This window comes from Eschrichtius robustus, chromosome 3, assembly GCF_028021215.1.
Source record: "Eschrichtius robustus isolate mEscRob2 chromosome 3, mEscRob2.pri, whole genome shotgun sequence".
Taxonomy (NCBI): domain Eukaryota; kingdom Metazoa; phylum Chordata; class Mammalia; order Artiodactyla; family Eschrichtiidae; genus Eschrichtius; species Eschrichtius robustus.
In genome coordinates this window covers 157,191,606-157,216,824 of record NC_090826.1, presented here as the reverse complement: position 1 = coordinate 157,216,824, position 25,219 = coordinate 157,191,606, and the positions used below count along the sequence as shown (strand labels likewise).

The window sequence follows — 25,219 nt, the reverse complement described above, 5'->3', positions numbered from 1 at the left end:
TGACCCTTCAGTTCCTTCGCTCCCTATTCTGTGGCCTCAGTTAACTCCCTCTCTGCCTTCACGAGGGCTATAATAGATACCAGGAAAAGAGGACGATCAAAGGACAGCAAGGTCCAGGAATGAGTGTGGGTGACCGGGATCACTCTATAAGGGGAAGATTCTCAGTCTGGATTCAGATGATTCTCACTAATATCTACCATCTCCAGGCAAGTGTGTGACCTGAAGCCTTGAGCAGCCATGCTCCTAAGTCCATAAGAGAGTAGTTTCTCTAAGTGTGAGTGTTCAGGACCCCAAATCACCTGGCATCAGAATCACCTGTAGCGCTTGTTTAAAATCTGGATTCCTGTGCCCCTCTTGCCAGAGATTCTGATTTGCTACAAGTGGAGTGATGCTCAAGAGTCTGCATTTTAAATACCCATCCCAGGTTATTTTATGCACACCAAAATTTTAAGAACAAATGTTCTTAAAGCAATGTTTTTCAAACTGTGGGATACAACCCATTAGTGGGGTTAAAAAAAGTCAACTTAGTGGGTCACCAGCTAGCATTTCTCGGAAAATGAAACAGAAAACAGTGGAACAGAATAACACAGAACAAAGTAGAAAATATCAGAGTACATCACATAGAGCAAAGATACCTAGGTTTTGTTTTACAAAAATGTTGTTGTTAGTTATTTATTTTAAAATATACATATGTCTGTGTGTGTATTCCAGCTTGCAATATAAGATATTTGGGGGGGGGGGGGCCGGTGATTACACACCCCAGACCCTTTTGAGAATCTGAGGACTTCTTCAAAGTATTCACCTCCAAAGAAGGGAGAGAAAGAGGGAGGAAGGAAAGAAGGGAGGGAGGGAGGGAGGAGGATGTTAGGTACATACACATCTTACTTCGCATGAGTCAGGGGTCCCTGAGGACTTCTCTTGGGGACAGTTCCTACAGGGTCTAATACTCTGGTCACAGTAGATGCCTGATATTACTGGACTATGCCAACAGCTTTCTCCTGATGCACTGTAAACGACAGCCAGTGTCTGCAAGACGCACCTGTAAGATATGTGGCCCCACCATGTTGATTCTTTTCCCCTTATGTTTATGGTGACTAGAAATGTTGAAGTTAAACAATGTTCTACAGAACACTAGGAGAAAGCTGATGGCAAATTCCAAGAATAAGGACTCTGAAAGCGATGGTGTGGGCACAATGTCACTGCTACTTGAGGAACACGCTCCCTGTCTAGAATACGCAGGGGCAGCCTGTGGGACTGGCACCACTGTGCACCCCTACTGATAAAGTCATTAGAGGAACATATACTTTATTCTCAAGTTAGCGACTTCCCTGACCTGTCAATACCCACATTTAAAGACAGAGAGATGCAGCCTCACTTTCTCTACATGACCAAAAGGACAGAAATTCCTTAGTCCTTGATGGAAGATTCAAAAAGGGCACAAACAATTAGAAGAAGAGCAACAACCCAGCCTGATTGTCAACACAGTCTCACCCCAATGGTTAGAGCTATCTGCATACAGAGAGGGTGAACACAGGGGCTAAGGTTTTAGAAACCAGCCCTTGCCAAACGAGGCATATGGAGAAGAGACGGAAGGGTGGCGAGATAGAACATGGGAGGGGGCAGGGGGAGATGGGGGAGCGGGCAGGGAGGACCACTGAGAAGACAGAGAGTCAAACCTCAAAACTATTCTAAAATTCCCTGATGCTTTTTAGTAATTTGTTTTCATGTGGTGGATATTGGCACAGCATCTAGGATGCTTTGGGTCCATCTGTTTTTGAACTTCAGCTGTAGGCAAGATTCAGAACAGCTGGAATCAGCAGCGCTGACCATGTTATATGTGTCTGGAGGAAGGAGAGAAATAAAATGAGTGTGTGGGAAGAGGGTTAAATAGGGCGGAGGAAGGGGAATCTGGAAGCCATCCCCAGACAGAGAGGAGAAAATGTCCAGGTCAGAGATGATGCAGAAGAGCTGTTAGAGAGGCCAGGGCATCTGAGTGAAGAAGGCCAAGGAGGAGAAGCAGCAGGGCCATCAGAACTGGGAGTTAGCAAACAGGGCTGAAAATTCTACAAGCTCATGTGTCAATGAGCAGTGCCCTGAGGCTTCACCTCTGAGGGACCAGATCGAGCTCATCCAAAGGTCCTACATCAAGCATATTACATGAACTACTGATAAACAGTCCTCACAATCACAGCCTAGAACTGAGATGAAAGCTAGATTCTTGGTTCCCTAAATGCAACGGAGGTGACCATGGAGAACGCCAGGGAGAACAGGAGAGGAGTAGTCTTAGGAGAAAGCGGCAAGGGTCCCAATCCATAAAATGGCTTTCCCAGAGTCACAGCAGGCCCAGGGATGGGGGGGTGGGGGGGTGTCCACAGGATGGTCCTCAGTGTATGCTTTGTCTGGACTTTTGAACACTGTGTTTTGGTCCTCAAGGCTAAAAACAAAAACAAAAAAATTTCAAACCACTATTGAAATCTAGTTAGTAGTAGTCATGCCTGTTTCAGAGCATGGGTTAGCAATTCTGAAACTCTGTGTATACTCTAGGAATGAGTAAATAAATATATTATGGACAATGCGTACCAGCTTTCTCAGTGTTCAGAGAACAGAGTTACAAATATGGAAAGGGGAGAAAATAGAATAAAACATGTAGTATTTGGCTGGAATTGAAGATATCAATGTGAACTCACAGGCTTCGATATAGATAACACACAGACAGATAGAGAAATTGATATAGAAGTATGTGGGTAAATGTGTGTGCACATACATACATCTATTTACTACCTCTGTCTGCTGAGGGGGACTCTAAACAATGGTACCCCAGTAACAAAGAGCACACCTAGCATCCATGGTTTCTAAATACCATTCCCCACTAAAAGAAACCAGGGCTCTTTGAAGAAATGGCTCCAGAGCTGAAACAAGGAAAATACAAGGTGTACCTAGAACATCTTGTTGCGCCAGTCAGTATAAGAAGTACTCAAAGAATGATGGGGACATGTCAAAAGGACACAGGAACCAGCCTGAAGGGACTCTACTAGCCAAATCTGGAACAATATGAGCATTAAAATAAAGATGTTAAAAGATTATAAACTACTGAATAAAATCAGAATCCATGAGTCCACGTTGATATAAACAAACAAACCACCAGACAAATACAGAAGGAGATTCTCTTCCCTACAGTAGAATCCTAACTGATAAATGTAGAAGGAATGATGGAAACTAGAAAAATTACCACTTGGTAACCATCATAGTAATAACTGATTCAAGCAAGAATCATCAATAGATGCTAAAACTAGTGGGTGTAAGGTTTGAAAAATAACATGATATTTACATGGTCTCAAATGGGACAAATCATTGGCAAGTGCCTCCTCACATGGTACATTGAGAAGAATACAACATCCCTTCTATGGTATTCCTGCCCAAAGTACATAACCTGAATAAAGAAATGTTAGACATTAACAGAAGTTAATGTTAATGTCAAATTAGAGAATATTCTACAAAATAGCTGGGCTGAATGTTCCCGCAAGATGTCAATGTCATGAAATACAAAGAAAGACCTAGAAATCTTTCCACATTAAAGGAAACTAAAGAGACAACTGAATGAAATGCATAATCTTGGACTTTGTTTTGCCAAAAAGAAAATATTTGAAACAAATGGTAGATCTGAATGTCTGCAGATTATACAACATTATTGTGTCAATATGTACACCCTGATTTTGATAACTACTACCATTGGGTCAGAGAACAACTTTATTTTTCGTAAATACACATTAAAGTATGTAGGATTAAAGGGGTATCATGCCTGTAACTTATGCTCAAGTGTTTCATAAAAACAAAATATGTATGTGCATGAGTTGTATATGGAGAGAGAGAAAGAAAGAGAAATATAAAGCAAATGTTAATATGTTAACATTTTTGGACAATCTGGGTAAATGGTATACAGAAATTCTCTGACCTATTGCAATTTTTCTGTAAGTCTAAAATTATGTCCAGAAAAAATTTAAAGATCCCATTCTGGATGAAAAGGATATCAGTTCTCCCATCTTTCTTTCCTTTGGCGGTAAATATATGCTACTTTGTGTTGTCTTTCTTCGTATAAACCTTCTGTCTTCCACATGACATGACGAGCCTCCTGAGGGCAGAGGCTGGGTCCTATAAATCTTCGTGACCCCAGCACCTGCCAGAACCTGTTGGTCATTGTTGATGATGAAGATGCAGCCGAGTGTCTATTACTGAATCACATGTAATACAGGTGACTAAAAAGGTCCCTCTACAATTCTGGCTCTTCAGTCTTGAACTCTATACCTTGTCAGAACACACACATTCACACATGCATATATATATACAACCTTAAATGTTTCACATTAACTGGTAACCTCTATAAGCTAGAATACTGGCTTAGTCTTCTGTGCATATTTAATTCCTAGAACAGCCCTAGAATAAGTGCTGAATAAATGTTTGCTGAAAGAATAAGTGAACCTCGAATAGTAGGATTGGTGTTCACCAAAACTTTCTATGCTAATTCACAAGAGGGCCAGGAGTGGACTTGTTTTTCAGAAGAAATAATGGCACAAGGATGTTCTCAGCCCCCAAAACAATAAGCAAGAAACCTTATCCAAGATTTTCAAACCAATTCTTTCTGGCTAGAATGGCTCAAAAACAGGTCCAGATCTGATAAATCACTTTTACATTATATATATATTTTTTGTATTATATATATTTTTTCCATATGGCTTCCCTGAACTATGCTGTAAAGTAGGTTTCTTAATCATTCATCAGCTGTCTGGAAACTCAGTATGTGTATCTGGGGGCCGGGAGTGGGGTGAGGACAAAAAAAAAAGAGGCATCACTGAATTCTTTATAAGCCACATTATCTTCATTCACTTCCAGTTAATGATGTAAAGGAGACCTGGCAAAACCAACACTGAGAATGTGCAAGAATCAGGTTAGCATCCAAGACAAAGCCCCTAACAATACCATTTAATCCGTATACTAGAAGCACCTGAATGGCTTCAGGAGGTGCTAATGGAAGAGTGTGCCGCACACCTACCTGAGCGTGTGCACGTATGTGTATGTAGAACTCAGTGATAGGGAAGGGCACACATTTCCACCCAGGACCAGAGAAAACAGAAGCAAGGAGGTGGCTGACAAATCTAGTCTGTGTATAAAAAGGCGGCGGGGGAGGGGGTGGTGGGCACAGGCGGGGAGAAGAGCAGAAAGTCAATAAACCTAAGAAACTGAACCTTTCTTAATTGTGCCTGCCTTCCTGGGTTTATTTGCTCTCTATTCAGAGTCCACTCAACGCCTGTGCTTTTGCCTTCCAAAGGAAATGTTTGAGGCATCATTTCCACCTGTACGCTGCGGCATCGATTCTGTACAACTTCCTCCTTTTGCTAAATCCTCGAGATGCTGCCTGTAAATTCAAAGAATTTCAAGCATCAACAGAAACCCCCACCCCCACCCCCAGAACTTAGTTACGAACATCTGTTGTTTACAAGGGTTCAGGCTGAGAGCTGCCAGACTTGTTCCGCAACCTCTACTTTTAACAGAGGCTGCCAGGGAGGGATGTCTGAATTCCATGCAAGGATGCCCTGTCCCAACTGCTTAAGCAGAAATCGGCAAACACAGCTCAGCATCCTCCCGTTGAAGATAATCCTAGTTTGTTCGATTCATTTTCTAATCCTGATTCTTTAACTAGCTGTACCTAAAATATGTTAGGAAGCAGAGCTGTGCTCATCGATCTTCCCTGAATTAAAACCCAAGGGGCAATGATCCAATGATGGGTGGAGGTGTATAAGGGCAGGAGACTGTGGAAAGGATTTCAACTCTGAAAAACCCAAACCCTACTTTTTTCGTATTCTCCCTAAATCCTTCATTAACACTGAGCTCTTCCCACATGACTCTCTTTCTCTTCACAGCACGATACTTCAGTGCAGCACAGAAATTAGATATTAAAGTCTTTACTTCAATTAACTTGGGACCAAATCTAATTGAGAACATAACTGCTATCCTTTACCTCTCCCTGGCTGAGCCAAGCACGAGTGCCTCCCAAGCCCTCCACCTTCCCTCCCTTCCCGGTGACTACTGAAACCTGCTTTACACGGGGTCCTATTTTTAGATTCGTGTGCCCATGCGCACATGTGTGCTTATTATTCTCTCCCAGCCTGTCTGATTTTTCCCCATATCAATTATGAGTGTCCTTATGGCAGAGAGTGTCTTTTCTTCTCATCTTGTAAACCCTCCCACTTAACACAGTCAGCTCCCAATAAAGATGACATGGCTTTTGCCTTTAAAAAAGAACTGGCTCCAAGTCAATTCACTTAATTGGCTATGAATTTCTGAGAATTAAAGAACCCGCCGCACATTGCTTCCTGTGTCTCCTGTGGAATTATTATGGGCTTACAAGAGCCAAGAAAATGAATACTAAAAGTTCCTTGAGCCCAGCACTGTTGTTAAGGGACATGATTACCAGGGCTGTGCCCCGGCAAGCTGAAAGCCCAAGGTGTGTCCTGGTGACATTCTGACAGCACAGCCAGAGAGACACAGGAAGGCCCCAGCCTCCAACATCCTCCCAACTGTGCATAAAAGCATGTTTTGCTCCCGACCTGCCCTCTATCATTCCCTGCCCTAAAAGGATGATATGAAGCCATTTATGCAGAAGCTTGTAAGCCTCTGTTTGGCCTCATGAGACAGACAACCCTGTAAACCACAGTCTGTTATGCTCATGACTGAGATTTGTGCTGCCCTGGCCTGCTGGTCGTGATGGTGGCCGCTCAGGAGGCTGAAGAGGGCTGGCGTTCTTTTATTCCCCTGGGGCGTGGTTGGGACCTGTGGGTCTCAACACTACACCTTTAATGATCTGACAATTAGTGCTAACTACTAACTCCGTGAGGACAAGGACATCTGAGGGTGATTGTAAGACAAATTTCCTCCTCTTGACGATTATGAGCCTGGATCTAAAAATAACATGCCAGGGTTAATAACCTGGTTCAAGGTAGTTCATGACACCTTGTGGATAAGACACCGTATAGGACAAAACATACAACTGCTGAGTTTTTATAAGAACTGGACATACAATTATATAGAGTCACTTAATTGCGTATTTCCTCCCAATGTAGCCATATCATAAAAATCAAGAGGCAGGAAGAGTCTGTCATTTGGGAGGGCCCATGGGGGTCGCTGAAGTAAATGGAGACTGACATACTATTACCTAGGGCCAGGCTTAAGAACGCTTAACTGTGCGCAGGGAATAAATGGTGAATCTAATCTACTAGGGTCTTACCTGGTATAGCTATGTTTGGCCCCAACTCCTGAGGACAAGAAAAATTGTCACTGCTACTTACACTTACTCTGGGTCAAGCACTGTCTAAGGGCTTCACATATATTAAAATTTGTTTAATCAGCATAACAACTCCATGAGGTAGACACTATTATTATCCAAAATTTACAGATGAGGAAACTGAGGCAACTAACAACCTTCTTGTAAAATCACACAGCTAGTAATTAGAAAATCCAAGATCAGAGCCCAGAAAATCTGGTTCCAGAACCTGTGATCTTGACAATCACAGCTATATTCCTTCTGTGGTGATGATAATTAGATCGGCTACCATTTTTTGAGCATCTAGTAAGTTATAGGCACTCGGCTACTGCTTTACATGTATTATATCTAATCTTTAGAACAACTCTTCAAGGTAGGCATTACTCTCCACATTTCAAGGATGAGAAAACTGAAGCGAAAAGGTGTTAAGTGACTTGGTCAAGGTCACACAGCTGTAAACGGAAGATCCAAATTTGTCTGGATTAAAGCTCTCAGCTTTTTCTGCTAAGCTGTAAAGCCTCCCAAAGAGCTTTCAAATGAATTCTTTCTCTGTTCAAAAGACAGGCCACCACTCTGTCTTGCTGATCCCCCAAACTGCCTGTGTTGCTTCTATCCTCTTTTATCCACATGAGAGGAGACCTCCCAACTCTTCCAAAAAGGACCCAACCACCACTTAAGGTTCTATATGGACTGGGCCAGTGAAAAACTCACCAACAGACCTTTTGTTAGTTTCTAAATAAAGTCAGCTTGAGCCATGGCAAAAGGAAGCCAACCCTTGCTCAACACCAGATGCTAATTCTCGGCAAAACCTTCCCTGAAGGAACAAATAGCTCCCAAATATGTCCAAAATGAATGAGTGACATACTGGTCCCAGGAAGTAAGGGGTTCTTCCCTCTGGCAGCTTCAGGCTTCTTCCTACCTCCCTCCTCAAAATCACCCCATATTCAAAGAGGAACTTTCTGGTCCTCCACTCTTTTCTGATTTGCAATCATAGCTATAACATTCTCCACAGCCAGCTGACTCTGTTTTTCAACCCAATGCTGTCCTGTGAGGCTGGTGAACAACTCTGAACTCAACTCCAGAGGAGAAATCCATCGGCAAGAGGTGATGTAACTGCAGAGACTGTGCACATTCAAATACCGGGCCCAAGGCCAAGAACATGGACACTACAAGAATTTCTCTTTAATTAACTGTGTACCTAACCTCCCACTGAAAGGAGTATTGCAGGTTGAACATCTACCAGATTCTTGAGATACCTGAGTGCCGCTCCCTCCCTCACATCCCTTCCAATAAGTTACACACTCATAACCAGGCAAATAAGCAGATATACTTTCCATGTGTATTTCCTTAATATACTGCTAATTTAATGTTAGTGAGAATAGGATAGTGTCTTATTCCTATCCCCAGTACCTAGATCAATGTCTGTATATAATTAGGTCCCCAAAATGTGTGCTGAATGAATACACAAATAAATATATCTTTTAAATCCCTTTTCACTCTCTGCAAGCTGAGTACCACAGACAATACAAAGAATGTTCCCCTCTTTTAACTCCTAAAACCTTTACTGTTGGAAATCAAACATTTCCACAGCCTCAACCATTATCTCTCTATGAACTTGCCCCACTCTCTACCAACAACCCACACATTAGCTCTGAATATGGTCCAGATCTTTAGCCCTGAATACAGCTATTCATTTTCTGTCAATTACAGATATTTCAGCTTCAATATCCTTCTGATGTCTTAAACCTAACAACCAAGAACCAAATTTCTCATATTCCAGCCCTTCAAAAACAGCTCCTTCTCCTAACTTTGGTATTTCTATTAAAGGCACCATTAATCTACCAGTCACCCAAGTCCAAAAGAAACTTCACAGCCCTCTTTCTTTTGTGTTGCCAAGATTACCTGAAACCCAAATCCCATCAGTCGGGACTTCCCTGGTGGAGCAGTGGTTAAGAATCCGCCTGCCAATGCAGGGGACGTGGGTTTGATCCCTGGTCCAGGAAGATCCCACATGCTGCGGAGCAACTAAGCCCGTGCACCACAACTACTGAACCTGCGCTCTAGAGCCTGTGAGCCACAACTACTGAAGGCTGTGTGTCACAACTACTGAAGCCTGCGCACCTAGAGCCCATGCTGTGCAACAAGAAGCCCGCACACCGCAACGAAGAGTAGCCCCCACTCGCCACAACTAGAGAAAGCCCGCGCGCAGCAACGAAAACCCAACGCAGCCAAAAAAATAAACAAATCCCATCAGTCAGTAATTCCTGTAGAGTCTTCCTGTACCAGCTGTTTTCCATCTGTCTCTAGACTGTAAGCTCCAGGAGTGCAGGGGGCAGTATCTGTCTGCCTGGCATGTGCGTGGCGCATGGTAAGAGCACAATACATGCTTGCTAAATGGACTGAAGAATCGATTTCGATTCTTTCCATCCCTACCCTCCCACCCTAATTTAGATCCTTATTACTTACTGTGACAACTGGTTTCACTGTCTCAAGTTCCTTGTGAATTAGCAAACCATCACCATTAAGGATAAGGTTAACCTTCCTTAAGCAGAGTTCATAACCTCAGCTTGGACACTTGCTGTTCCTACCTTCAGTGGTTTCCAGTGTCCACTACAGAGAGCCAAATCTTATTCAAGAGTCAGGGCTCGCCATGATATGGTCCTATCTACTTTTGTCCAGTTCCTCCATATACACTCATTATCCCAACCAAACCAGTCTACTCACTGTACCCCAAAAGTGCTTTGTACTTTCCCCCTGGCTATAGCATCTTTCCCCTCCCTCTCTCTCCATGTGTCAAAATCCTAGCCATTTTCAAGGTCTGCTTCAAATCCCATTCCCCATCTTGAAAGTTTCCTGACCTACCAACTGTGCATCATGCCTTCTGTAGCACGCACTTGGTACTTACCCCATATTGCCCTACAGTGAATATCTGTGTTATTATGTTCAGGCATAATTTGTCCCTGATTAGATTATAAAGTCATGTGGGAAAGAACCACTACTTCTACTTCTTTGAATCTCTCTCCTCTAAGAGGCTAGACTAATACCTTAAAAATGTTCAACGAATATTTGTTGTTGAGGAGAAGGAAAAGCTGGAAGAAAGACAAGATGTTGGCAGTGGGTTATAAAGTAGCATAAGGTCTTTGTAAGGAACACAGCGGGATAGCATTGCAGGAGTATTCCTCTAAAACTCAACAGGAAAAAAAAAAAAAAAACCCCACAACCCTACCTCAAAATAAAAGAAAGAACTGAGCTATTAAAAGTAGGAGATCAAAACCAAATGAGCTATGACTGAAAGGTCATTTACAGCAAGTTTATGCAAAAAAAAAAAAAAAAACAAAAAAACCCAGCCAACACATTATCAATTAGAGTCCTGCTGGGCAATATTAACACAGATTCCGCTTAAAAGAGACAATCAAAGGCTTAGCAACAAACAGGAATACATTTAGACTCTTCAAGGAGCCAAAGAAAATGTAAGAACATCTTCCCTAGGAAGACTTCCTACCCTCTCATAATATCTCTGCTCTTAATCAAACCAGGCAGATAGAATTTCAGACATTAATAGGGTCCTCCCACAATTCAAAGGGATGGAGGAAGCCATATTACCTATCTTAAACAAAGCAGAATAAGATAGATAGAAATAATCACTATAGTTCTATCTGTAGGGGGGGAAGAGAAGGAGGGGGAGGGGACTGCAGGGTCAGACTTTGCAATGGAGTCAGAGTTGTGTGAGATTTAGTGAAGGTGTCTGCACTGAGACCGTGTGGGAGAGGACAAAAGGTAAGCAGGAGAAAAGCAGACTAGGAAGCCAAGCCAAAGAGTGACAGGGTAATGGCTTCCAGGGTAAGAAGTTGTCCAAGAGAAGATGAAAACAGCAGTTCAGCAACGTTGGTCCCTAAATGCGGTCACTTAAGCCTATAAGTTAAAATACCCAACCTAACCCAGTATGAGGGGCTGAAATCTAGCCAGGTTGAGAAACTGGCCTGGAAAAGGGTGGGACAATTCATGTAGACCAATTTCAGCCCTGGCTAACCTACCCCATCCCAAGTTGAATAGTTTCCATGTCCCTGAGATGCGTCTGTCCAGGGCTCCTGCTGGCAGCTGCTCTCCTGGCAGCACAGGGAGACAAATTCATGGCATTACTGGGCCAACAGCTGCTACAGCTCTGGGGGAGGTGATGAGTGCCTGCTGAGATGCTCTGGGCAGAGAATGAACTATTCTAGGGACCAGCCCTAGAGTCAGCGAAATCGAGGCTACACTTCTCCGGCTGAATGAAAATACAATACAATTGCCACTCCAGAAACCCAGAAAACCCATAGCCCTTCCTCTGTCCCAGCTTCTTTGACTTCAATTGCTTCTTGTCCTCATGTTTGACCCATCCTTTCTAGTTCCCAGGGCACGACTTCAGTCCCGGCCCCCATTAACCTTAGGCTCACTGCCATCCCTTCCTAACAGGTCTCCTCCCTCCAGTCTCTCTGCTCCAGCTGATCTTATGCACTTTTGCCATAGTTACCTTTCCAAATCGCAGCCACCCATAATTATGCTCCAAAACTATCAGTGGGTCCCCCATGCTTACAGAATAAAGCCCAAACTCTTATCACCTGGCATTCATGGACCACTGTAATCTGGTCCCTACCAACTTTTCCAGGCTTATGTCACTATCACGTTTATTACTCCTGTGCTTTAGCAAAACAGATGAGTTACCTACCAGTTTTGTTTTTCCCAGCTCTATGCCTTTATCAACACTGTTCTCTCTGCCTAAAATGCTTCCTTCCCGATCCTTTTACCCTCCTTCTACAACTTCTGCATCGTTTCAATTGAATTAAGCTTATAAAACCAATACCTTGCGTTGGCACTTTTGTGTTTCCATTTCCCATCCACTGAACCTCACCTCCGTAAAGCCCACTCTTCTCTGTGCATTTATGGCACTTTACAAAGTGGATGAGCAGAATGGTCTTTCATACACCTGCCTGCTCGTATATCACATACAGTGTGGTAGAGGCTGTTAATTGTCCCCCACTATCTTTCCCAACCAACTATATTAATAGAAACTCTACTTTCTGGTCATTAGAATAATAACTACATTTCCCAGCCTCCCTTGCAGCTCAGTAGAACCATGCCAGTCAGATGTGAGCTGAAGAGATGTGCCACTTCCAGACTGCACCTTTAAAGGGTAAGGATGTGCCTGCCCCTGGCCCTTTTGCTTTTCCTGCTGGCTGGAATGGGGACATGGTGGTCTGAGCCATCTTGGGTCATATAGAACAAGCGCAACACTCTAGGGATGGAATAAGGACCCTGGATGGCTAACGCCCAGACGATTACATGAAAGAAAAAGCAACCTCCATCTCATGTAAGATACTATTATTTGGGTCTATTAAAGCTGCCAAACCTATACCATAACCAAAACAGACATGCCTAAAAAGCCTTTCCTAGGCCAAAAATTTCAATTTTCAGTTGCTAACAAATGTTTCAAGCGTGGCCTGGTGGCGTTGTCTGCCAAGGGCCAGCTCTGTTTCAGCATTGTGGTTGTCTCTGTACAGTAACACTTGTATGTGCAAATACCTGAATACTTGGCTCCGTTTTACAACACAGAGATGAGTGGAAAGTGGAAAAATGCAAGTGCTGCTGCTAGCGTTACATTGAGAAGTAGAGTCTCATCCCTGGATGAACAACACAAGGTTAGAAATCATCAGTCACCATAATTCCTCAAATGTTCCCTGGACTTATGCAAGCAGACCATGGGTTTAATTGTGGCAAAAAGAAGAAAATGAAAGACAAATGCTCAAAGTTCAACAGGTGAGGTGTAATTCAGAATTTCACATATATACTTATAGTAATAGAACCCACCTACTCCATGTAAAACTCCTGTACTTTTTAAGGAATAAATTATGTATGAAAGTAGGATGTTGCCTGGACTCCCTTACTGAGTTTCTCACCATCTTGCCTGTGTTAAATGCACTGGTATGTATGTCTCATTGCCTCTTCTATTAGGCTGTACCACATGAATTTGCCACTATGTGACATTTTGTGTCTTCCAAAAATCAGCAATTTCATGTTGCACTCTAACAGATTGAAAACTCTTGGGTTTGGAAGTCATTTTAGTCATCTTTGCCTCTCCCAGTGCCTTATAATGGGAGAGTATCAATAAGAAATTGCTGGGATTAACTTTTACAGATCTTCTACTTGAAAGCCTGCTAGTTCCATAAGACAACACTATGCTACATACCTTCCATCCTTTTAAGTGCTTAAAAAAATCACCTCTCCCTCCTTTGTTCCCCTCCGCCTTCCCTCCCCCATCCTCTCCTGGTAACTTTTACTTCTGGTAATTAACATTTACTACTCCCTAAAATTGGGTGTGCCCAAGCCTTGGGTCCCGGGTTTAGCTCTCTGTCCTTCTCTTTCTCTTCCCTGAGTTCATATAGTTTCAAATCTTCCATAGTCACTTTTTACCTCACCTCTTACCTCAACAGTACAACATCTCCACTGGACAGCCCTCCCACCACCCCAAACCCAACATGCCCCAAGCAGGCTCACATTCAAACCAGGTCTTCCCTCAACAGCCCCACTTCTATCATAGATGCCCAATTCTTCCAGGTCACCAGGCTAGAGACACTGGGTCACCTCTGACCATTACAGTTCTTTACCCAATCAGTTACCCAGTCCTCTTCAGTTTCTTGAATACTTCTTGAATATATGCCTTCCTCTCTATTCTTTTTTGCTCTCACATCGTACATGGATTATCCCCCCAAAACCTCCATCTTGGCCTTCTCTGGCATAAAAATTCATTCTTCTACCATCTTTCCTCATGTCTCCTTCCCCACACAAGAACCCAGAGGGCTCTCTACCATGCTGCCACATCAAATTTGAACTACCCTGCTTGTCTGTCAAAGAACTGTTATTTGGTGTCTACTTATCTAAACCCTATTTTCCACTGCTTTGGGAAATACCTGTGTTCTCATAATATTTTGCTCATACCTCTGTTAAAGCCCTTTTTACATTATATTGTTTACACGTCTCTTTTCCCTGTTAGCCAAGATTCCAGAGCTTATGTCAGTCTCTGAAGGAATCAGCACAGAACACAGTACCCAGTAGGCATTTAGAAGGGGTCTGTTGAATAAGTATCAATAGATTGCTCCTCAGGATAAGATCCGACAAGAAGCTATTAAAGTAACCTAGCCATAAAGTGACGGCAAAGGAGTGGCAAAGGCTCATCTACGAGTGCTTGTAGCCCTTTGTCCTTTTGTTCCGCAACACTTACCTCAACTCATCTAACTGTGTGATGTGTTCAGTGCCTGTTTCCTCATTCTATTATAAGTGCCATGTGGAAGATGGTGCTTTTTCATTGTTATATCCCAGGGTACAACGTCTGGTCTGAAGGAGTTCAAGGAATGCACAATGGACATTTGTTGAATGAATGCATACGAACCTCCTGTAATGAAGCTGGATCCCTCACTAGCCCCTTTACCCCTCACCACCAAACACTCCTTCCTCTCTTGCACATGCTATTCTCTCCTACACAAATCTACCTGTAAGGACTAACCTAAATCCCACTTGCTTCATGAAAATGCTCCTGACTATTCCAGTTCCTTTATCTGTCTCTGATGATTGATCACTGACCTCTTATCACATCTATATTCTACATAAAACCAATGATCTCTTAATGAGACCATTATTGCTTTATCCTCTAATTGCTTCCTATATTAAAAATATTTTCTCCCCAACCAGATATGGCTCCCTATGGATACACACAATAAACCTGTCTTGTATCTTCCAATACCTGTACAACACAGAGCACATAGCTGGCTCTCAAGAAATACTCACTTGTTGACTGGGAAAAATGAAGCCAGGTACCAACTTTATCAGAAGGGAAATCAATTCTCCCAGTCTTGGAGAAAACACCCTATTTCTTGTATGTGATCTTAGAGCAGTTCAGCACATCTGTACCTTAATTTGTAGTAAATGTGTCCTTAAGCTGAGAATATAAGATAGTACTAAAAATCAAATGCTATTTTAAACTTAGGAGGAGTTTATCAAGAGAATAAATCCAACTTTGAATCATTTTTCTAAAGCAAACAATACCCCCACCGATCTTCATTTATCATATACTAAAATAACATTTTAGTCTCTCAGGATTACTTATCATAAAGAGAACAGGACTTGCAAAAGATAAGGGACTTGGAGGACAAAACATCTGGAGGAAATTCTCTTTCTGGCTTCTACTGAAAGTATCATATGTTCTCCTTACTTATTCGTTGCTCAGAGCTGGCTTGTAAAGGATAAATTGTGTCCCAAATTATTAGGGCGATAAACAAAAATAGAAAACAGAGGGAAATAAGATACACTTGGCATTAATTCTTAAATTCACTCATTCATTTACTCATCCAATAATATTTAGTGAGCATCTATTATATATTACATTAGGCACTGTGGGAGACTGAACAATGAATCAGAAAAGCTTATACAGTTCACTAAGGGAAGATAATATAAGGCAGATAGTTCTGAATGTCCTAATAAAAGAACAAAAACAAGAACTGCTGTAAGAATTTAGAAGAGGGAGAACATTCTTCCTTCTGGGAGAATCTGGAAAGTTTCTTAAAACAGGTTGCATCTGCATTCAGTCTTAAAACATGGGTATGGCTTCGACTTGCAGAGATGTGAAGAATGGGCACAAAAGTTCACATAACAGGATAAGCAAAGGCCCAGTGGAGTTAGTGTTCTGTTTGGCTGCAGTATAGTAGAACAGAAACAGGAAATAAGGTTGGAAAGCTGGTCGGGCCAGATGTAGAGGGGCTTGAAGACCAAGCCAAGGAGTGTACACCTTTGTGAACAGAGCAACACTTCTCAAACTTAATTGTGCACACAAATCACCTGGGGATCTTGTTACAGCAGATTGGGAGTGGGACCTGAGATTCTGCATTTCCAAAACCCCGGCGGTGCTGATCTTGGGAGACCACATCTTGAGTATCAAGAACACAGACATCGGGGAGCCATTGCACAGAGAAACTGCCTGATCCCCAGTGTGTTCCAGGAAGACTAAATCTGATAATAATGGATCAGGTAGACTGGAATGGGGAGAAGCTGAAGACTGTTGTCCTCAACGCTGGTTGTTCGTTAGAATCATCTGGGAAGCTTTTACACCACACTGTTACCCAGCCTGTACTCCCAGAGATTCTGGTTTAATTGATCTGGAGTGGGGCCCAGATTTCAGTATTTTTAAAAAAGTTCTCCAGGGAATTCTAATGTGTGGCCAGGATTGAGAACCTCTGCTAAAGATGATACAGTAAGTATTGCAATCACTCAGGCAAAGATGATGATGATCTAAACTAGTGCAATGGCAGTGAGAACAAAGTGAAGGGGCCAGTTGTATAAAATACTGTAAATGTAGAAGGAATAGGCTTTAGCAACTGTCTGCACAGCGACTTAGATTTATGGCTACAACATTCATTTCTTCCAGTTAAAGACAGTTTGGTGAAATGGTTAAGAACACAGACTCTGGAACCAGATTGCCTGGGTTTGGATTTCAGCTCTGCTATTCTGCTATTTATTTATTAGGGGTGTGTGTGTGTGTGTGTGTGTGTGTGTGTGTGTGTGTGTGTGTGTGTGTGTGTGAGATCGAGAGAGAGAGAGACCTTGGGCAAGTTCCTTAACCGCTTTATGACTCAGTTTCCTCATCTGTATGTTGGGGATATAACAATAACTAACATACGGAGTTGTGAAGATTAAGTGAATTAACAAGTATGTAAAAGCCCTTAGAACCATGCTCGGCATATAGGAAGAGGTTTAAAGGCGTTTGCTGTTATTATAAGCGTGGTTCATCATCTATTCTGATCTCTCCAAGATATCGAACTGAATGTAAGACTGATCTGGAAAAGGAGAAGTCCTTGAGGGCTCTCAACCCTCAGCCAATTTGAAGTCACTAGGTCACCTGCTTCATAAATACAATTGGATGGAGGTGGCACACCCTGCCTCCCTCCATCCCGGACCGCATTCTCAAGGTCTCTAAAAGTAACAGCCACAGAGTCCCTACTTGAACTGCTGGTCCTTGGTGCTTCGCGTCTTGGCCAGGAAGCGCTCTGCCAGCTTCTCCAGGTTGCGGGAGTAGTCCATCTCGATCTCAGCCTTCTTCCGGAAGAAGTCCTGGAGGTCCTGCAACAGCTGCACCCGGAGCTCACACTGCTGGTCCAGGCATTTCATCTGCTCTGTGAGCTGAGCACGGATCTCTGCAATGAAAGCGAGGTGGGGCAGTCAGACAGAGATCCCTGGAAAAAACCATAACACCAACATTTACCCCTTCCATTTAGTTGTTCCCTGTGCTCTGGGGAACTTAAAGGCTTTAATTTTTAAAATGTGATGTGAGGCACCACCAAACTCACCAACTCTTTTCAGACCCTTAAAGAACACTGAACCCAGGGATCTGCTAAATCATTTAAGAGAAACTGCTTATCAGAGGTAATAATACTCAGAGCTACCCCTTAACGAGCAATTTATCGTGCTTCCAGCACAGTGTCAGAATGTAGGCTCCCTTCTGGCAGAGAGCCAAATGAATTATCTCCCAACCATCCTATTAGGTTAGTACTACTTTCATCCGTATTTTAAAGATGAGAAAACTGACTCTTAAAAAGAAGTCATGCTATTAGGTGGTGGAGCCGGGATTCAAACCCAAACAGCTTGACTTTAGAGCCCAAACTCCTACTTTTTATACTTTCTCCCATTATTTCAAACTGTTTTTCCACATCTTCATGAAGTAGGGGGAGAGGTCAGGATATTTTAATGGAGATAGAAAGGGCTCTGCCCAAGGGCAAATAGTGGCAGTCAAGAATGAAACAAGCACTGGGACCTCTAGGCATGCAAACGATTAACTGTCAATCGGATTCCATAGTTTCCAATACCACTGGATGTAATCAATCTTCAAGAAGTTGATATTTTCACCAACAAATATCACTCATATCTCTGATGCTTCATCCTCACGGATGCTCAGAGCCTCTGCTGTGTCAAAGCTAGAAATATTTCTGGTTAAGCTCTAGCTTGGCAGCTTTCTGGCTGGCCAGAATCCTCGTACAGGGTTAGCAAACACCCTCTCTGGAACTGCAGCAATGGCAGCTCCAGATACAACCAGATCTGCCTCAGATGCAATACTGCATTCGTTACTGACAAGAGACCTGGCACCCGCAGGAAGCAGCTTGCCAAAGCCAGACTGCAAGGCCTGCAGTGTGTATCCTGCTGAAGTTATGTCCCAATCCCCATCTGAGTCACAATGGAGTCACTTCTTTCATCCCTTTCTTCCCCACCCCTACCCCCAAGCCTGCTCAGCTCCAATAGCTTAGGATGTGACAGTAGCTCCAATCCCAGGGAAAAAGAGCACCTGTATTATTACGCCTTTCCTCTGCATGCTCCAAATTCATTCCCCAACAGTAGAGTTGTAACAGTGCTTTCAGTCTATGCTCTGTAATGCATAGGGTGGGGGTGTGGAATCTAGGGTTTTCATCTGAGCTGCGGATAAATCAGAGGCAAATCCAGGAACGAAGCTATGATGTTGAAAATTCTGCCAACCATCCTTTTATGAAGCAATGAGGGATGAGCAAATGGTACATTTGGCTTCGCCTTGGAGTAGCTGCGGGTCCATCATCCATCCCCATCTTCATTTTTGTTTGTTTTTACAGATATCAGGATGTACCACAAGTATCTGGTCCTTTATGGGTGATCTCAGGTGATCTGTGAGTGTAGTTCTTACCCTCTTTGGCTCCCTGCCTCCTCCCGTGCCAACCACCAACACCAACCAGACCTGCAGTAACCTCACCTGAACTGAAACTGAGCACCGGAGGATTGTTGCAAGCAGACAGAAGGCTGAGCAGAAAAGCCGCCTACCTCATCAAAGCTCTCTTGTTCTGTGTTTTTTTGGAGTCTGATTACAGGGGTGTTGGGGGGGAAGATCTGCAGAGGGCATGCCAGGCATCTGGTTCCTGCCAGGGATTTCTGGGCCTCTTAAAGGCAACAGCCCTTGCCGAGACTATTCCTCGAGGCATCTGTCCTCTTTCTATCTTTGATAGATAGAAGTAGTAGCTGGTAGTAGTAGCCACTGGGTAGGCAGACTGTGGGTGGAGAGGACATTCACAGTGCTCATTGATATTACTTACAACTTGTCCATTAAATAAGAATCAGGGCATCTTAGGGTGAAAAGGCTTTCCAGGTACCCAGTCAGTAACAGATGTGCAAGAGGATGTGGATAGGCAAGGGGCTGTCAGCCGTCTCTGAGTCACTTGTAATTCATTTAAGACTTTACCTCAATAAACTCTCTAACTAGTGGAGCAGAAAGGGAGCACAGGAGGATGGATGATGCCCACCTTCGCCATAAAAAGAGGAGGCTAGGGCTTCCCTGGTGGCGCAGTGGTTGAGAATCTGCCTGCCAATGCAGGGGACACGGGTTCGAGCCCTGGTCTGGGAAGATCCCACATGCCGTGGAGCAACTGGGCCCGTGAGCCACAACTACTGAGCCTGCGCGTCTGGAGCCTGTGCTCCGCAACAAGAGAGGCCGCGATAGTGAGAGGCCTGCGCACCGCGATGAAGAGTGGCCCCCGCTTGCCGCAACTAGAGAAAGCCCTCGCACAGAGATGAAGACCCAACACAGCCAAAAATAAATTAATTAATTAATTGTTTTAAAAAAATTTAAAAAAAAAAACACACACACGCACACAGAAAGAGGAGGCTAAGCAAATTCCCACAATACCCATGAAGTTCCAGAGGTAGACCGCTCCAGGGTTGTCCTGTCTGAGGAACAAGCACTTCATAGGAGGCCTTTAAGATATATGAATTAATCTAAGAAGCCCCAACGTGCATCCAGCCAGCATGGAATTCCACCCTGACCTCCTTAGGTGTCTCAACAAATGGGCAGCATTACCCAAAGTGCACCCCAACCTCAGGCATCCCCTCCGGGCCCCTGAAGGAAAGGGAGCACGTGCTTACTGAACACCTTTATACACATCATCTCATTTAACCTTTATTACTAGTCCATAATTGGTATCCCCAATTGTCCTGATTGCACAGATGAGAAAACTGAAGTATGACTCAAGTAATTTACCAAAGGCTCATACAATGAGGTGCAAATGGGGTTGAAGCCAAATGAAGGTTTTGCCTTGACTTGTCAAAGAGGTTGTCAGTGGGGCAGGGAAACAAGAGAAACAAACAAGAGTCTGGGGTCTCTGAGGTATTTCTGGGGGAATCACAGTGTCTCTCGCTCCAAACCCTGGAATGTCCCCTTCCCCACCTTCCAGATGAGGTGGTGACTCAGGCCCCCAGAGTCAAGTTTGGAGTAGCCCGGTGACTCACTAACTAGCCCATGTTTTGACTGGTCCACAACTGGGCTGGATCCCTCCCTGCTTCTTAGATCTCCTCTACAGGGCAGCTTTGAAGGAAGTGAGAATGCGATATCCCCACCCCAATCCAGGAAAAGGAGAGTCTCTGCTAAGAGATACCACCTGCCACTGTGGTTAATTAGTGATGCGACACCACTGAGCATCTCCCCGGCCCCCCCACCCCTCCCCATGGAAGGAGATGCTGCCCTGGCTCCCACCCTCAGAGCCTCTGCACAGGCACTTAAGGGAGACTCCAACTACCCCCATCTCCAGGCCTGCAGCTCCAAGACAGAATGGCTGCTCTGTCCAGGGCAAAATGTGCTCTGTCCAGGCTTTTGCTGCTGCTGCTTTTGCTGCAAAGACAAACAATGGTCCCCAAGAAGGCAGCTGTGCCAGCCCCAGTCCTCTGTCCATGCATATGAGGGGCAGGAAACAATAGGCCACTGAACGCCAGCACGCCTGGGCCATGTGCCCAGGCTGGGGGCCCCTCTGCACACTGGCCGACCAATAAACTACAAGGGCAGAAAGAAGAAAGGGGCAATTTATAAAAACATGGAGGAATTCCTCACAGTTCCATCCACACAGCTCCATCGTGTGCTTAGGCCAGAATGCACGTGCACACGTGTATACACGCAAAGGCACACAATCACACCACCCACACTGCTTCACCACATCAACCCAAGAAGCCTTTGCAAGTTCAGTTTATAGTTGGATGAGAGTTCCTGGGAGCTGGGGATGATGGGATCTTTGTAGGTTCTGTCCCTAGAACTACACTGAAGAAATCAAGTTCTCACTTTCTACATGCAGCTGTATCTCAGGGCTATAAATGTATTTCATGGCCATCCAGAAAGCCAAAGTACAAAGGTCACCATGAACGACCTGGAGTGATACATGCCAAAAATGACCTCCCCTGGGCACCTCACACAGCCCATTTATTCAGCAAATCTTTACTGTGCACCTACTGTATAACAGACCCTGTGCTAGGTGATGGCAACAGAGGACAAAACAGGCCCAAGCCCTGCCCTAATGAAGCATGGCTTGACAAGAAGAGGAAGGAAAAGAAAGCAAAGACAATCTCATTATTTTTGCTTCAAATATTCTTTACGATAGATAGCCATGGTATTAAGCCCCCACCTAAAGACCAAAGATTTAAAAATCATCAGTAGCAGGCAAAAGATATTAGGCAACAAGCCTAAGAACATTTCAATGTCCTCTGACTCTTTTTCTATTATGTTTTATAAAAATGACACTTGAATAAAAACTGCAGCTTCCCTTGCAAAAGGGACCAAAGTTCTAGAACAAGTTTCTTGAAAATCAGAGTTAACCTTTGGTTAGCATTTCATTCAAAGATTCAAGTCAAAATGTAACTCCACTGTTCTGGAACTAGACCGTGACGATGGCTGCACAATCTTGTGAATATACAAAAACAAAAAAGAAAAAACCCACTGAATTGTACACTTCAAAGGGGTAAATTTTATGGTATGTGAATTATATCTCATTACAAAAATTGAACCCCACCAAAACAGCATGTCCTGCTGAGTGCCATCCTGCCAACTAAGGGGAAAATGGTCCAGCAAACAGGCACCAAAAGGAGGAAGGAATTCTTGGTTTCCATTTCTCCACTTGTATGGGCTGAATTTCAGTTCTGCATTGAATATTCTTAAAGCAAATCTTAGAAGCTGTCCCTCAGGACAGGAAGCTTGGCCAGGACATTGAACTCCACTGGCAGATCACCATTCCATCATTTCCGAAGGGTGTCAGATCAAAACCTGGCAAGGAATGTTTTTATGTATGAGTTCAAATGCAGGCTCAGCACACACGTCCAGAAGTGCTCCCCCCAGGATATGCTGACGCCTTGTCCATGCTTGGCCATAGCTGAGAACCTAACTACACCTGTCCTGGGAGTTAGAAGGAGGCTCATTTCCTTTTTAGAAAGAAGCTGAAGGGTCACAAAACGGATGAAATTCAAAGAAAAACTAGACCTAACAGGATACTGATCATTTAACAAAAACAGGGCCCTGCCACAGCAACAATCATGGAGACTCCTAAATTATATAACACCTGCCAATGCAGGTGACACAGTCCTCTAGAAACTGTCCTCACTTCAGAGAACACCCAGGAAATTCATCAGTCAGCAGAGTACTGGGGGGATTCTGTTCAGCTCACTGCTTCCAATCCAAAGATATTAACCCCTTTCTTTCCCGCTTTCAAAATTCATCTCCTCTTTTAGGAATTCTGCCTGGTTAAGTCACACGGAACCCCCTCCTATGAATCCCTTATCTCTGAGGAGAAAATGGGGGTCGGGGGGAGGCCGGGAGAAAGATGTAATCTCTCAGGAGATCAACACAGGCACGTCCTTCCCTTCTCCTTGACGTGCTGGCACCTAGGGGACAAGAGCTGCCACTCCCACAGGCTGTGCTCAGAGCCCGTTGAGCATGAGGTCAGCCTGCGTTCCCCACTGGGAACCAGGCCTGATGCCGGTCTTTTTCCACAAAATCTGTCTCTCCTGCTTTTAGCCTTTCACAAACACATGATGTCACCTCAGCCATCTCAGGAATATGAATTCCTAGTACCTTTCCAGCAAGTGTTATAGAAGAAGACAATTGAGGCTTTCACCAGGCTCTACCCTCCATATCTCTTACCAAGGCCTCTTATCAAAATGGTCATCGGCTCCTCTCAGAACTGTTCCCTGGGAAACAGAATGCTGGAATACCTTGCCAAGTCTCACTCTTTACCTGCAGGTTTGCCTTTCTACAAACTCAGTAATGGGAGGGCCTTTAAATTTTTTCTTGGACAGATAGAACCAGAGCCCAGAGAAGGGGAAGGAATTTCTGGAGATCACACAGCTATTAAGTTGCAGATCTAGGCCTGGAACCCGGGTCACTGGGTTCCTAAGCCAAAGTTCTTTCTTACTTACTCTTGTCACAAATATTTATTTGAGCACCTTCCAGGTTCTCTGAGAGTACAAAGACAAAAGTCCTCTGTCAATGTTAGCAGAGCAGTCAGGAAGAGACAAGTAAAAAACCTACAACAAACACAGTGAAACAGTAATATAAATAAACGAGGTATGTACACAGTGTCGTGAGAGCAGAGAGAAGGAAGACACGTATCACCCTCAATCAACTTCCTATACCACATCTTTCAGTGACTGACATTATTACTTATCTCAGTAGTCAGTATGCCAAAAAAAGCCATCAAGCTACTCTTAGCAAACTAGAAAACAGCAAATATTCTTCCTCAAAGAGTGTGACTGATGGCCTTTTTCCTCGTTACTTTACCCTATTGAATATAGCATAGAAACAAACATGAGTTAATCCAAACAATCAATCAACAAATAGCTACTAAGCTTCCAGAATATGTGGATGTGACATACTTATTGTTTTCCCTTCCTTGCATCCATATCCTCCCCGACTCTTAGTACTTTTGACAAAGCTGATTCCACCTCCGGCCTCTCCAAAGATGGTAGATGTTACCTCCAGGCCCTGTTTAGGAGCTACAAGACCTGGGGACAATGTCAGTCTGAGACAGTGCTACCATCTTGCCACCACGACTGGAATGGAGCCAACCTAGAGGAAGCAGAGCTGAGGTATGGGAAAAGGAAACTTGAGCCCCTGAATCAATCATGGCCAGATGCCAGCCCTATCCCTGGCCCTTTCCAGCATACAAGCCAACTCATTCCGTTTTTGCTTAAAATAGTTTGCATTGGGGTTTTGGTCACTTGCAAACAAAGGATTCCTAGTGGACTAAGTAGGGAATTCTCAAGTATTCAGAAGCATGAAGGTCCCTGTCCTCAAGGAACTTACAATCTAATTGTGAAAACATGATCAAAATATAGAATACATTTTCAAAAAATACAGAATTATTTACATATTACGTAATTATGCAAGATATATAATTAAATATATAAATCTTTATTATAGTATACTGCAAGAATGAAACTGAGAAGAAACATTACAAGTAAAAGTCTTAAGGACTCAAAGCAGTGGGGACTAACATTGCTAAAATAAGGCTTCTTGAGAAAGACTAAACTCCTTGAGAGGGAGAAATTGTTTGTTTGGCTCACTAACATACTCCTAGACCCAAAACAATACCTGGCATATAATAGGGCTTGAAATTTGTGGAAGGAAGGAGAGGATAAAGAGAGAAAATGGGAGGAAAGAGAAGTCTGAACTAGTATTCTGAGGATGGGTAAAATTTCAATAAATGGAAGGGTGAGGAGACAATCTTCCAGAAGAAGGGAAAACATAAGCGGAGAGATGGGAATGTTTGAGCGTGGCCTCTTTATGAGATAGTGAGGAGGCTGGCCTCACCAGAACAAAAGGTGACGTAAGGGTAGGTCAGAGATAAGGTTGCATAGGGAGGAGCAGCTCCAAAGGCTAACAGGGTAGTTTGGATTTCAAGAGGCCAGAAATGGAGCTGGTGAAAGTTTGTGTCATGATGGGAACAGAGCTGAAGGAAGATCAGAGTGGAGGAGGTCTGCTGGATGGGTTCCTAGGCCTTCTAAATTAAGAGATGGAGTGAGCGTTAATGAGCAATCCAGGCTGAATAGTACAGAGGT

At 43.7% G+C, this 25,219-nt stretch overlaps 1 protein-coding gene across 7 annotated transcripts in view; it reads right to left on the bottom strand.

Annotated features, from left to right (window-relative positions):
* Positions 1 to 25,219, bottom strand: part of SRGAP2 (SLIT-ROBO Rho GTPase activating protein 2) — a 234,114-nt gene that overhangs the window by 126,360 nt on the left and 82,535 nt on the right. For all 7 annotated transcript variants that reach the window (XM_068541600.1, XM_068541602.1, XM_068541601.1 and 4 more), the window contains exon 3: positions 17,340 to 17,532. In XM_068541600.1, the coding sequence (XP_068397701.1) occupies positions 17,340 to 17,532 (193 nt within the window). The remainder of the gene's footprint in view (positions 1 to 17,339; positions 17,533 to 25,219) is intronic.